Below are 12,830 nucleotides of genomic sequence, written 5' to 3' on the forward strand. Positions count from 1 at the left end.
ACGGTGAGAATTGTGTCCCTCCTTCTTGGGTTCACAGCATGGCCAGGAGCACTGAAAACTATTTGGACCTATATACTCACATCTTAAATATTCACTTTTTTTTTTTTTTTTTTTAGTTTGGTTTCCTTTGGTAGAGAATTGTAATTTTGAATTTTGGCCTATTTTGCTAACAGTGGTCTTAAAAAAAAGTGATTTCTTTTGGAAGAGCTACTTTTCATTTATCTATCTGTTTATTTATTTGGTTTAAAATGTTTTTAAAGGTAAGAGTAAGATCTTGCTGTAGTCTAGGCTGAGCTTGAATTAATTCACTATGTGGTCTCAAGCTGATCCTCCTACCTCTGCTTCCAGAGTGCTGGGATTAAAAGGTGTACACTCCCAAGCCTGGAAATACATATTTATTGTTGTTTTCAAAAAAGGGTTTCACTTTGGCCTAGACAGACCTGGAACTCACTTTGTAGACCAAGGCTGGCCTTTAACTCGAACTCAAATTCACAGTGATCCTCCAACGTCAGATTCTGGAGCATTGGGAACTGGTATTAAAGATGTTTGTTGTCACCATGCCCAGTTTACACCCTTTTTTTTAAGTTTTTTGAGGTAGGGTTTCACTCTGGTCCAGGCTGACCTGGAATTCACTATGTAGTCTCAGGGAGGCCTTGAACTCCTGGAGAACCTCCTACCTCTGCCTCCTGAGTGCTGGGATTAAAGGTGGAAAGTGGGCACCACCATGGCTGGTTTACATCTTTTTTTTTTTTTAATTTTTTTTTAATTTTTTTAGTAACATCTAGAACAGGATATGTATGTTAGGCCCATGTAGTCCTTTTTGGAGTAGCTGCTTCTTGTTTGGTTTTGTGATTAGAGATAATTTTTTTCTTCTTTCTCAGTGCTTTTGTATTGATTGCTTTTTTTTTTTTTTTAAGAATATTTTGTTTGTTGAGGTAGGGTCTCATTCTAGCCCAGGATGACCTGAAATTCTAGTTCCAGACTGGCCTTAAACTCACAGTGCCCAGCTGGTACTGATTCATTCAATATGATCTTTGCCGTGTAGCCCAAGCAGCCTTTGGACTTATCATCCTCCTGCCTCAACTTCCTGAGGGCTAGGATTATAGATGTGTGCCATCACCCCAATTTAGGAAATAACCTTGATCTCACATCCACTAGGCAAACATTCTACCACTAAGTCACATTCCTAGCCTGGATCCCTGATGGGGAGAGTATATCCTCTCTAGTATCTTTTGTATCTGTAATGTGGCTTTGTATTTTATTTATTTATTTGTTTATTTATTTATTGGTTATTCAAGGTAGGGTCTCACTGTAGTCCAGGCTGACCTGGAATTCACTCTGTATTCTCAGGCTGGCCTCAAACTCACGGTGATCCTCCTACCTCTGCCTCCCAAGTGCTGGGATTAAAGACATGTGCCACCACACCCAGCTTTTTGCAAATTGCATTTTTTAGAGCATTTGGGAAACTCCCTTGAGGCTCGTTAAGACAGACCCAGGAACTCCTTGAACTCACTTCTCATTGTCCCACATGTCCCATGTCTGTCTTCCTCATTCTGTCCCCAGCTGCTGAGTAACCACAGATAGTGAGCTGACTAGAGTCAGACAAACCAGAGAGTGTCAGAGTCGAAAGGCACCAAACATGTTTCATGGACCCTTCAGGCCCATCTATTCCCTCTTTGTCATCTTCCAGTGCCTAGTAAGCTTTGACCCATTCCATTTTAAGGGAGTGGAACTATCTCAACATAGCTGAACCCAAGTTTGTGACTCTGAAGTTTATGTTCAGTTCAACAACATTAAGTGCCTACCACACACCAGGCGCTGTCCCAGGGGCTTGAGTCAGGAAACGATGCAGTCAAAATAATTCTGTATGGCTAACTGCGCCCCTTGGAGTCATTGAAAGCAAGCCACATGATTCCTTCTCACAGAACCCCTTTGGCAATGTGCAGACTGTGTTCCGGTTCCTCTGAATCTTTATATCAGGCTGAGATCCAGCTTATCTGGTTTAAGATAGCTTCAGAACTTTCCATTAATATCATCTAGTGAATATTGAGGTCAATAATTATTAAATATTGAACTGATTCTAGTAGACATTTAAGTTTCTTTTTTGCTACAAAAATCATATACACCTGGAGTTCTGGAAATTGCAGATAGATATAAAATGCAAAAAAGAGCTGGACATAGTAGATCACACCTATAGTTTAACACTCAGGAGGCTTAGGCAGGAGGATTACTGTAAGTTTGAAGTCAATCTAGGCTACATAATGAGTGCCAAACCAACTAGGGCTATATAATATATCTTATCTCAATATAAAACAAAACAAAAAAATAAGATAAAATAAAATGGAAAACTTCCCTCCTCTAGGCTTGGTCCCATCGAGTATTTGTGTTCTGTTGCTGTATAACAAACCACTGAAATGTTAGCAGCTTAATGAACACTCGTTACCTCTCAGCATCTGTGGACTAGCAGCCCACCCCTCCACAGCTGGTTCACGACTCAGGGTCTCTCCCGGCTGATATTAAGGTGTCAGCTGGGTCATGGTCTCATATGGTTTGGGAATTCTCCCACGATGTCTTTCTGTTGGCATTAATTTCTTGTAATTGTAGGTCCAAGGTCTCCACTTCCTTGCTGGCTATCAGCAGGGGGCCAACTTCAGGTCCTTGAATCTGCCTACTGTTTTTCCAACATGGTCCTCTCTGTGTGCTTGAAGTTTCTCCTACAAGACCAACAGAGGAGTCTGTAATGCTTTGCTTTCTTTTAAAGGGCTCTTCTGGTTAGGCCAGGCCTCCATTTCAATGAACTCCCCTCCATTGTTAAAGTCAACCATTTATTAATATAATCACAGGAATGATATCTTATCCTTAGGTCTATCCCCCACTCCAGAGAAGGGGGCTCTATAAGGAATATGAACCTGGAGGGGTGGGAATCCTAGGGGCCACCCTAGAGACCTTCTCCCACAGCCATTGTGAGGGAAAAGCTGTCTTCTGTAGGACTGCTGTGAGGATCCAGGAGCTGGAGTAGGGGTGTTGTGCAAGGGTGTCTGGTGCATGTCTGCTGAGGTGGAATAGGGTGGAAGCGACTTAATCAGAGAGAAGATGTCGGAGCGGGCAGTGCTAAACTGACCTTTGTCCCATCGCTGTCCTCACCTGTCTTTACTGACTCTCGCTTTTTCTTGGCAGGTGGGCATGAAGACTTTTCAAAAATGATCGACGAAGCTGAGCCCCTGGGCTACCCGGTTGTGGTGAAGAGTACCCGGGGCCACCAGGGTCAGTGCTGCTGCTGGGCTTGCTGGGTAGTCAGTCCCTGAGGGCAACGGCTCTGCTGCCAAGGCCACTTGCCAGGCATGTGGGAGTGCTGCCCAAGGAGCTTGTCGTGTGTGCTGGTTGCTCTGCTTGGCTGCCCCGTCCTTCTGTTAAGAGCCTCCAGTTGAACGACTGCAACTCACTCCTTCCCTGAGGGATTAGATTCTGTTATTTGTTTTGCACGTGTGTGTGTGTGTGTGTGTGTGTGTGTGTATGTGCCCATGTGTGAGACCAGAGGTCCATGCTTACATAGGTCTATCTCTATCTCTCTCTACTTTATCTTCTTGAGACAGGATCTCTCACTGAACACAGCTCATCTATTTGGCTAAACAGGCTAGGCAGCAAGTCCTGAGAATTTTCCTGTTGTTTCTTCCCCAGCACTGGGATCACAGGCGCACACCACCATGTCCAGCTGTTACATGGGCTTTGAGATCTCAGCTCAGGTCCTCCCCTTCCTTTAGGTCCCTTGAACCCCTAGACTAGAGTGTTGGCATGTTTATACATGTGTGGTGTTCACATGTGTGTGGGTGCATTTGTGTGTGTGAGTGCACATGCACGGGTGTGTGTGTGTGTGCATGCTCATGCATTTGCTTGCACATTTGGAAGTCAGAAGTTGACATTGGGTATCTCCTCCTATTGTTTCTCCCCTAATTTATTGAGACAGAGTCTTGCTTGAACCTGGTGCTTGCCAGTTGGGTTAGTTGAGCTAGCCAGATGGTGACCCCTCAGGTACAGAGGATGACTGCATATGGCAATAAATCCAAAGGGGGCAGGAAGTGCACAGGCTGTGCCTAGGAGACAGTTAGCAATCTTGTGAGCTTCTGTTCCCTTGCCTGTAATGTAAAGCAGGAATAACTATCGTTGTTCTAATGGTTTTGTAATAATTAATTTGTAATAATTAATATAATAAAGAGAAAAGGGCTTGACATCATGGGAGTTGATTAACCATAATGCCTTTTGGCTTTGTATTCTTTATTTCTTTCTGCTTCTGTTTTTCTTAGCTTTTTCTCCCATTTAACAACAACACCCTCCCATCAACTGCCATGTGGACATCTTCAGTTCTCTTGCCCTTGCCTCCACCAATTCTTCTGAGTATGTAGGGCCCAGTCACTTCAGGAATGATTGAACATTGGTTCTGACATGTTTTAGAAGTAACTTTTCAGTCTCCTATGTCACTAGGGACTGATACTTATTGATTTTTTTTTCTTTTTTGGTTTGTTTTTTGAGGTAGGGTCTTGCTCTAGCCCAGGCTGACCTGGAGTTCACTATGTAGTCGTTGGTATGTGATCCTCATACCTACTCCACCAGATTGCTGGGATTAAGGCATATGCCACCACACTCAACTATTGCTGTTTTTATTAAGAGTCTGGAGGAATTCTTCACACTTTGTGATGGAAAGCATCCATTTTTTTTTTTCTTTGAGGTAGGGTCTCACTCAAGCCCAGGCTGACCTGGAGTTCACTATGTAATCCTTGGTATGTGATCCTCGTACCTATGACTCCAGAGTGCTGGGATTAAGGCATATGCCACCATGCCCAGCTATTGCTGTTTTCCTTAAGAGGCTGGAGGAATTCTTCTCCTTTTGTGATGGGACATCATCCTTTTTATTTTTCCTTCAGGTAGGGTCTCACTCTAGCCCAGGCTGACCTGGAATTCATTATGCAGTCCCAAGGTGGCCTCAAACTCACAATGATCCTCCTACCTCTGCCTCCCGAGTACTGGGATTAAAGGCATGTGAAACCATGTTTTTTTTCCTTTTTTGCGGAAAACAAATGCTCAGGTCAGGCACTCTCAGGTCAGAGTTGCAGAGCAATCTTACTCGGTTCTGTTAACTAATATGCAGGTGGACTCCAGGAGAAGATAAAGAATGCTATCCCAGAGAGCAATGGACACATAGGTCATTCTCTGCAATCAAGTGACAATAGCCAAATAATACATTTCTTCTGCCTAAAAGGAAGAAGGGGTAATATATTTTTCCCCAAACATTAAAAAGAAAAGGAAGAAGGGTGTCTGTGCATGGCTCCCTCCCTTGAACTCCCAGGGATTTTGCCAAGATGTTTTTATGCACTTGATACTGTGCTCTAGTTGTCCTTTTTGGTTCTCTCTCTTTCACACTTGGGCTGCCTGTACACTATGTTCAAGTAACTATGTTCTGTAAACACTGATGGACATCTGCCCTGGGTACCAAGCCCAGTGTGAGGTTTGAAGGACTTAAAAAAGGAAGATGAAGAAGAAGCCAGGCACGGTGGCACATGCCTTTCATCCTAGCATTAGGGAGCCAGAGGTAGGAGGATCACCGTGAATCCCAGGCCATCTTGGGACTACATAGTAAATCCAGGTCAGCCTGGGCTAGAGCGAGACCCTACCTTGAAAAACCAAAAAAAAAAAAAAAAAAAAAAGAAAGAAAGAAAAGCAAGCCAGACAAGCTACATATGGGCTCTGTTTAATTAACAAACTGGGGTGATGGAGGTGCTAATTAGCTGCTTTTAGAACTGATGAAACCCTCTGGATCTTGTTTTGGTCTCTGGTCTCTTATTTCATTTTTGGTGGTGGTGGGGGGAAGCCCAGTGTGGTGGCACAGACTTGTAGTCCTAGTCTGGGAAGCTGAGACAAGCAGGATTGTGAGTTCAAGTCAAGCCTGGGTTACGTACTGAGTAAGACCCTTGTCTCAGAACTTCCAAAGAAAAATGTGGTTGTGGTGTGGGAGAGTAATAATATATAAAATCTGAGGAGAAATAGCTGGGGCCAGCGTGAGACACGTTCTAGAAAGTTGGCGTCCTTTTGGGATAGTGAGGGCGGCCCAGCGAGGACAGAGACTTCTCTAACCCCCACTCTTGCTCTTCGTCTCTCTTCTTGAAGGCAAAGCTGTTTTTCTGGCTAGAGACAAGCATCACCTCTCCGACATCTGCCACCTGGTCCGTCATGATGTGCCCTACCTGTTCCAAAAGTATGTGAAAGAGTCTCACGGGAAAGACATCCGCGTGGTGGTGGTGGGCGGCCAGGTGGTCGGCTCCATGCTGCGCTGCTCCACGGATGGCCGGATGCAGAGCAACTGCTCCCTCGGTAAGATGCCAGGCTCGAGGAAGACCACCAGGGCATTTCACCAGGCTGTTTGGACCTGTTCAGCAAATGCATCTGACCCCTACTGCCCTGCTGTTACTTCTGCTAGGTGCCAGAGTCTCACAGAGAATGGGAGACAAGCCCCTTCCTGTGGGAGTCGAAGGTTAAAGTGCTGGGCAGGGCTGGTCAGACGCTGAGCTTAGAGCTCTCTTCTGTAGGTGCTGGGGCTCAGCAGTCCAGGTTTGGCAAGGAAGTGACATCAGGACCAGCGTTTGAGAAAAACTCGGTGTAGAGTGTGAGACAGGAGGCAGGGAGGTTCAGTGAGGAAGCTGCTTGCAACCACTGAGGCAGGGATTACTAAACCCAACCTGAAGGTGCTGCTGGGGAAACTCAGACATTTTCTCTTGACTGTGACCAAATACCTGAGCAGAAGCAACTCAGAGAAGGAAAGCATTTGTTTTGGCTTACAGTTGGTTACAGTAGCACTGCCTATACAAGACCCTCATAATAGGAGGAAAAGATGATGACATCAAAATACAGGAGAGACTATGACTAGAGAGATTGCTTAGTGGCTAAGGTGCTTGTCTGTGCAGCCTAAGGACCCAGGTTCAACTCCCCAAAACCCTTGTAAGCCACATGCACATGGTGGCACATGTATCTGAAGTTCATTTGCAATGGCATGCCCAGTCTCTCTCTCTTTCTGCTTCACTCTGCCTCTCTTTCTCTCACTCTCAAATAAATAAATAAATAAAAATTATTTATAAAGAGAGACTAATTGAAAGGCAGATGGAATATGATGAAGAGTGGATTTGTGAAGGGGAAAGTGGACAGGGGAGGGAATTATTGTCATTGTTTACTGTCTATAGTTATGGAAGGTGTCAATAAAAAAGTTTTTTAAAAAGCCGGGCATGGTGGCACATGCCTTTGTTCCCAGCACTTGGGAGGCAGAGAGGAGGATGGCCATGAGTTCAAGGCTACCCTGAAACTACATAGTGAATTCCAGGTCAGCCTGGGCTAGAGTGAAACCCTGCCTTAAAAAAAAAAAATTTTTTTTTAAGTCATCTCCATAGGTTGGTGTTGGGTAAACATCCCAGAGAACAAGGGTTCGAGACGCAGGGTACTGCTAACTGCAGCTGGGAGTGGAGAATCTGCTACCTCACAGTTGAGGCAGCCCAGGCTGGAAGGCAGAATGAGGAATGCTTTAGGAAACAAGTCTGCTTGGAATGCTGGATGGCCAAGCCGCGGCTTTTGGTCCATTGCAACCCTGGCCTTGCTTGTCAGCAGCGAAAGGTTAGGTTGGTTAGATGAACCACTGGAATCTCCCCAGCTCCTGCTCCACCTCCATGCTCACTGTCGGGGTAAGATGAGTGTGCACATTTTCTAATCTGTTCGTTACCAGAACTGTTTTTTGTTTTCCCAAAGGACTGTTTGTTGGTGGAATGACCCCAAAAGATGAAAACACAATGCCCCAGGCTGGGCCTGCAGCTTCAGAGCGGACCTGCGGAGCAGCCGCGTCTGCCCAAGATCAGCGACCAGCTGCCCCTCCCATATCTCGGCCTGAGCTGTGCTCCGTGCAGGCAGGCAGCTGTGCTTCTCGGAGCGGAGAAGCGACTGAAGAGCAGAAAAATAGAGGAAACCTAGAAAAGAACCGTCTGGATTCTTCCTGTGGGGCAGGGAGAGGGCACAGAAGCCGGTGGCCCTTCGCTTATCCAGCAATCTCTGTCACTGTGGTGACCAACTTCTGCCCGTTCCACAGGGTCTTGAAGTGGTCACAGACAGGGAACACAGTCATGTTTCTGTAGGAATGAGGATATCCCTTTCAGAATTTGGCACCAACTGTCTCACAGTCCTGGGAATTTTTGCTCAGGTAAGCAGCTATGGGTTTTATTAAGGGAAACAGTTGGTACTCATGTTTTTACAACCCTATTATTGATTATTTCCAAATGTCCACCACATCATTGAACAGCAAACCAAGTTTCTTACAGTCACCTACTGTAATGGAGTTAGTTTTGCCCTTGATTCGCAATGTTGAGTTGATGCACTTGTGTATATAAGCCACCTGTCTCAGCTCTGGAAACATTTTCCTGTTAAAGGCGCATTCCAGGATTCTTGCTCTGAAACCCACACCAACAAAAATAATGGGTTATCCCAAGCCTTTGTTCTTGCATTCTAAGCCATTCTAGGTTCTTTAGATGAGAGCCCAGAACTCATATAACTGACTCTGTCTAACCTCTTTCTCTGAGCCTTCTCCTAGAAGTCCATCTTTATTGTGATTGTTTATTTTTTGAATATTTAATGTTATTTACAATCAGAGAGATAGAGAGAGAAAAAGAGTATAGGCCCTCCTGGGCCTCTAGCTACTGCATACAAGCTCAAGATGCATGTGCCACCTTGTGTGTTTGGCTTACGTGGATACTGGGGAGTTGGACCCAGGTTGTTAGGCTTTACAGGCAAGCACCTTAACTGCTGAGCCATCTCTCCAACCCTATTTCTTTGTTCTTGAGGTCTTACTGTAGTAGAGTCTTACCGTAGCCCAGGCTGACCTGGAACTCACTCTGTTGTCCACAGCCGGCCTTGAACTCACGGTGATCCTCCTACTTAAGCCTCCTAAAGGTGTGTGCCACCATGCCCGCTCCAAGTACTTTTAACTCACAACTCTCCACTCCTTGCCTTCCAAGAAGTTCAAGCACATCTGGAGCCTTTGTGGCTGGTTTAGGGGATGGCTTACCTGGGGTTTAGGTGCAGACACTGGTTTGGAGCTATTGTGCACTAGACCACTCTGAGCCTTTAGGACAGGGTTCCTATGAGTCTTCATATCATCAGATACATGTTTCGGGGCATATGTGAAGCTTTCCTCCAATTTATCTGCACAAACAATGCTGAACAGGCATCAGAGCCATCAGAGCCCAACTGGTGGGAACTTGGTGGGCAGTGAGCCTAGAGGGAAGGGGAACCTGACCCAACAGAGGTCTAGATCGTAATTCACTCTGTTCTTTTGCTACAGGACTCATTTTACTCCATTCCAGTTCAGTGATGTGGAGCTTCTTGATGTAAGCCTGCAGCTCTGTCACATGCTCAGGTCAGCTTTGATTCGGTCTGTGTGCATCTTATCCATGTGTTTGTATTCCCTGAGAATTCAACACAGGGATTCGACAGAAGGCCAGGTTTGGGAGCCTGGGCAGAAAGTCAGTGACTTAGCTTCTTGCTGTAACCTCTTTTCCTCTTTCAGTCGGTCCCTTCCCTGCCCTGGAAGCTATGCTGTTCACCACAGCCACCCAGCCCAGGGCTTGGATGCTTCGCTGACAGGTAAAGCACTTGGTGCCTCAGCTGTCCCCTGGAAGTTCATCACTTCCTGTGTCTGTGCTGAGACGGGTGCCCACAAATCAGAAAGCTTGCTAACTTCCAGCTGCTGGCACAGAGAGGCCGATACAAGACAGCTCACTGTGATTGCAGACCTGTGTGGCGTCTCTGCGTGTTGCTCCATGTCCCCGCCCATCTCTTCACTGATACTTAAGGGCTTGGCTACAGGACTGGCATGCAGCAAACAATAGCTGTTCCTTTCGAAGGATTGTCTCCACACCCACAGTACGTGCCAGAGGTACAGATACTGCCTCCAGGTGGTCCACTGCCCTCACCAATCTTTCTACCAGAACCACGTGTCAGCCATAATGTCCCACTTTCTCTGAGTCGTGCCTCACCTTGAAACTTAAGTGATGTCCCTTTTGATGTAACTTTCATACTTGAAACAAGGCAGAATTCTCAGATCACAGGGACACTTTGAAAAGGCATGTAATCTATGCTTTTGTATATCAAAACTATGAGTCAGAGCAAGGAAATTTGACCTTCAAAAGTTATGAATTTAGGGGGTAGAGAGATGGCTTAGTGAATAAGGTATTTGCCTGTGAAGCCTAAGGACCCAGGTTCAATTCCCTAGTACCCACATGAGCCAGATGCACAAGGTGGCTGATGCGTCTGGAGTGTGTTTGCAGTTGCTAGAGGCCCTGGAGCACTCACTTTCTCTCTCAAATAAAAAAAAAAAAAATCCAGGCATGGTGGTGCATGCCTTTAATCCCAGCACTTGAGAGGCAGAGGCAGGAGGATCACCATGAGTTTGAGGCTGCCCTGAGACTACATAATGAATTCCAGGTCAGCCTGAGCTAGAGTGAGACCCTACCTTGAAATCCACCCCCAAAATAATAATAATATGAATAAATAAATAATATAAAAAAGTTTGGGCTAGAGAGATGGCTTAATGGTTAAGCTATTTGCCTGTGAAGCTTAAGGATCCAGGTTCGACTGTACAGACACACAAGGTGACATATGTGCACAAGGTGACACATGCACACAAGGTGGTGGTGCCCATGTCTGGAGTTCGCAGTGGCTAGAGGCCCAGGCGCACCAATTCCCTCTCATAAAAAAATTTTAAAAAATTTTAATGGTTATAAAGTTAGGAATTTAGCTGGATATGATGGTGCATGCCTTTAATCCCAGCACTCAGAAGGCAGAGGTAGGAGGATCACTGTGAATTCAAGGCCACCTGAGACTACATAGTGAATTCCAGGTCAGCCTGGGCTAGAGTGAGACCCTACCTTGAAAAACAAAAACAAAACAAAAATAAAGTTAGAAATTTAAGGGCTGGGTAGATGTCTCAGTGAGTAAGAGCACTTGCTGACAAGCATGTGACAAACTGAGTTTGCTCTCAAATACCCACATAAAAAATAAAAATAAAAAAGACAGGTATAGGCACACATGCTTATAACCCCAGTGCTGGGAGTAGTTGAGATAGGAGGATTGCTGAGGCTCCTTGGTCAGCCATTCTGACTAAAAAGTGGCAGCTTCAGTGAGAGGTTCTGTCTCATGTAAATAATGTAGAAAAGTGATACAGAGGATGTTTCTGTGTCCTCCATGGGCATGGGCAGAACACATGTATCTGTGTGTGTATAACACACACATACACACACACTTTTTAAAATACATTTTATTTTTATTTATTTGAGAGAGAGAGAGAGAGGCAGATAGAGAGTAAGAATGGGCATCAGGGTCACCATATGCATGTGCCACTTTGGGCATCTGGCTTACATGACTCCTGGGGAATTGAACCTGGGTCCTTTGGCTTTGCAAGCAAGCATCTTAACTGCTAAGCCATCTCTCCAGCTCCACAATTTATTTTATTTATTTATTTACTTATTTTTGGTTTTGCGAGGTAGGGTTTCACTAGCCCAGGCTGACCTGGAATGCATTATGTAGTCTCAGGGTGGCCTTGAACTCTCTGTGATCCTCCTACCTCTGCCTCCCAAGTACTGGGATTAAAGGCATGAGCCACCATGCCTGGCCCCACAATTTTTTAAAATGAATTTAGTCAGTTCATTGAAAGACTGCACTAATATCCAAGAAACTAAAAGGAAGGTACATGTAGTACTCTTAGCAAGCCAGTTTATAATAATGTGTTGAAGACTCTCAACTCAAACATATCACATTTTATTTTGTAGGTTTATTTTATAGGTTCCACCTGGGTAGCTCAAGGACCCAGGTCTCTTCCAAGTTTCTTAGAAGTCATTTATTTATAAATTTTAAAAAACAAACCAATGTAAGAATAAAAGGAATGCACTGGCTCACAAATCATTGAAGGCTAAGCAGGGACCTAAGTCATGACTAGATCTAGGTTGAGGCAGGAGGATGGCAAGTTTAAGTTCATCCTGGACCACATAATGAGACCCTATCATAAATTAGCTAAGTAGAGGCTGGAGAGATGGCTTAGCGGTTAAGCACTTGCCTGTGAAGCCTAAGAACCCGGTTCGAGGCTCGATTCCCCCAGACCCACGTTAGCCAGATGCACAAGGGGGCGCATGCATCTGGAGTTCATTTGCAGTGGCTGGAGGCCCTGGCGTGCCCATTGTCTCCCTCTCTATCTGCCTCTTTCTCTCTCTGTCTGTCGCTCTCAAATAAATAAATAAAAATAAACAAGAAAAATTAAAAAAAAATAAATTAGCTAAGTAAGTAAGTAAGTAAATCCTCCTTGAAACTTACGTTGTGGTGCATACAAGTGGAGTTTATTTGTAGTGGCAAGAGGCCCTGGTGCTCTCATACTCACTCACTCTTTCTCTGTCTCAAATAAATACATAAATTAATTTTTTCCCCTTACTTATCCTCATGATGTTTTCCTCAGTTGCAATACAGAATATGTAGGTTACATTGTTCATGTGGTTGGTTCCTTTCTCTAACCAAATAACCTCTAAACTTGAAAGGGTCATAGGTTGATCTGGGCTCATAGGTTCATACAACTATCAAAAGCCTGTTCCTGGTCATTGGAGTCTTTACCATCTAGATAGTTTAAGACCTCATCAGACAATCATACAAACAGATCAGAGCAGAAAAGATGCATGTGGAGCTAGGGAGGCCATTCAGTGGATCAATCACTTGCTGTGCAAGCCATGAAGACATGAGTTTATATCCTCAGCACTCACATAAGT

The 12,830-nt window shown here is 44.9% G+C and overlaps 1 protein-coding gene across 1 annotated transcript in view; it reads left to right on the forward strand.

The window, feature by feature from the left end:
- Positions 1 to 12,830, forward strand: part of LOC123460834 (N-acetylaspartylglutamate synthase A-like) — a 37,200-nt gene that overhangs the window by 20,140 nt on the left and 4,230 nt on the right. The window contains exons 2-5 of the mRNA XM_045150664.1: positions 3,178 to 3,264; positions 6,160 to 6,363; positions 7,783 to 8,227; positions 9,365 to 9,439. Of these exons, the coding sequence (XP_045006599.1) occupies positions 3,178 to 3,264; positions 6,160 to 6,363; positions 7,783 to 8,162 (671 nt within the window). The 3' untranslated portion in view covers positions 8,163 to 8,227; positions 9,365 to 9,439. The remainder of the gene's footprint in view (positions 1 to 3,177; positions 3,265 to 6,159; positions 6,364 to 7,782; positions 8,228 to 9,364; positions 9,440 to 12,830) is intronic.

This window comes from Jaculus jaculus, chromosome 5 (assembly GCF_020740685.1).
Source record: "Jaculus jaculus isolate mJacJac1 chromosome 5, mJacJac1.mat.Y.cur, whole genome shotgun sequence".
In the NCBI taxonomy this organism is placed as follows: domain Eukaryota; kingdom Metazoa; phylum Chordata; class Mammalia; order Rodentia; family Dipodidae; genus Jaculus; species Jaculus jaculus.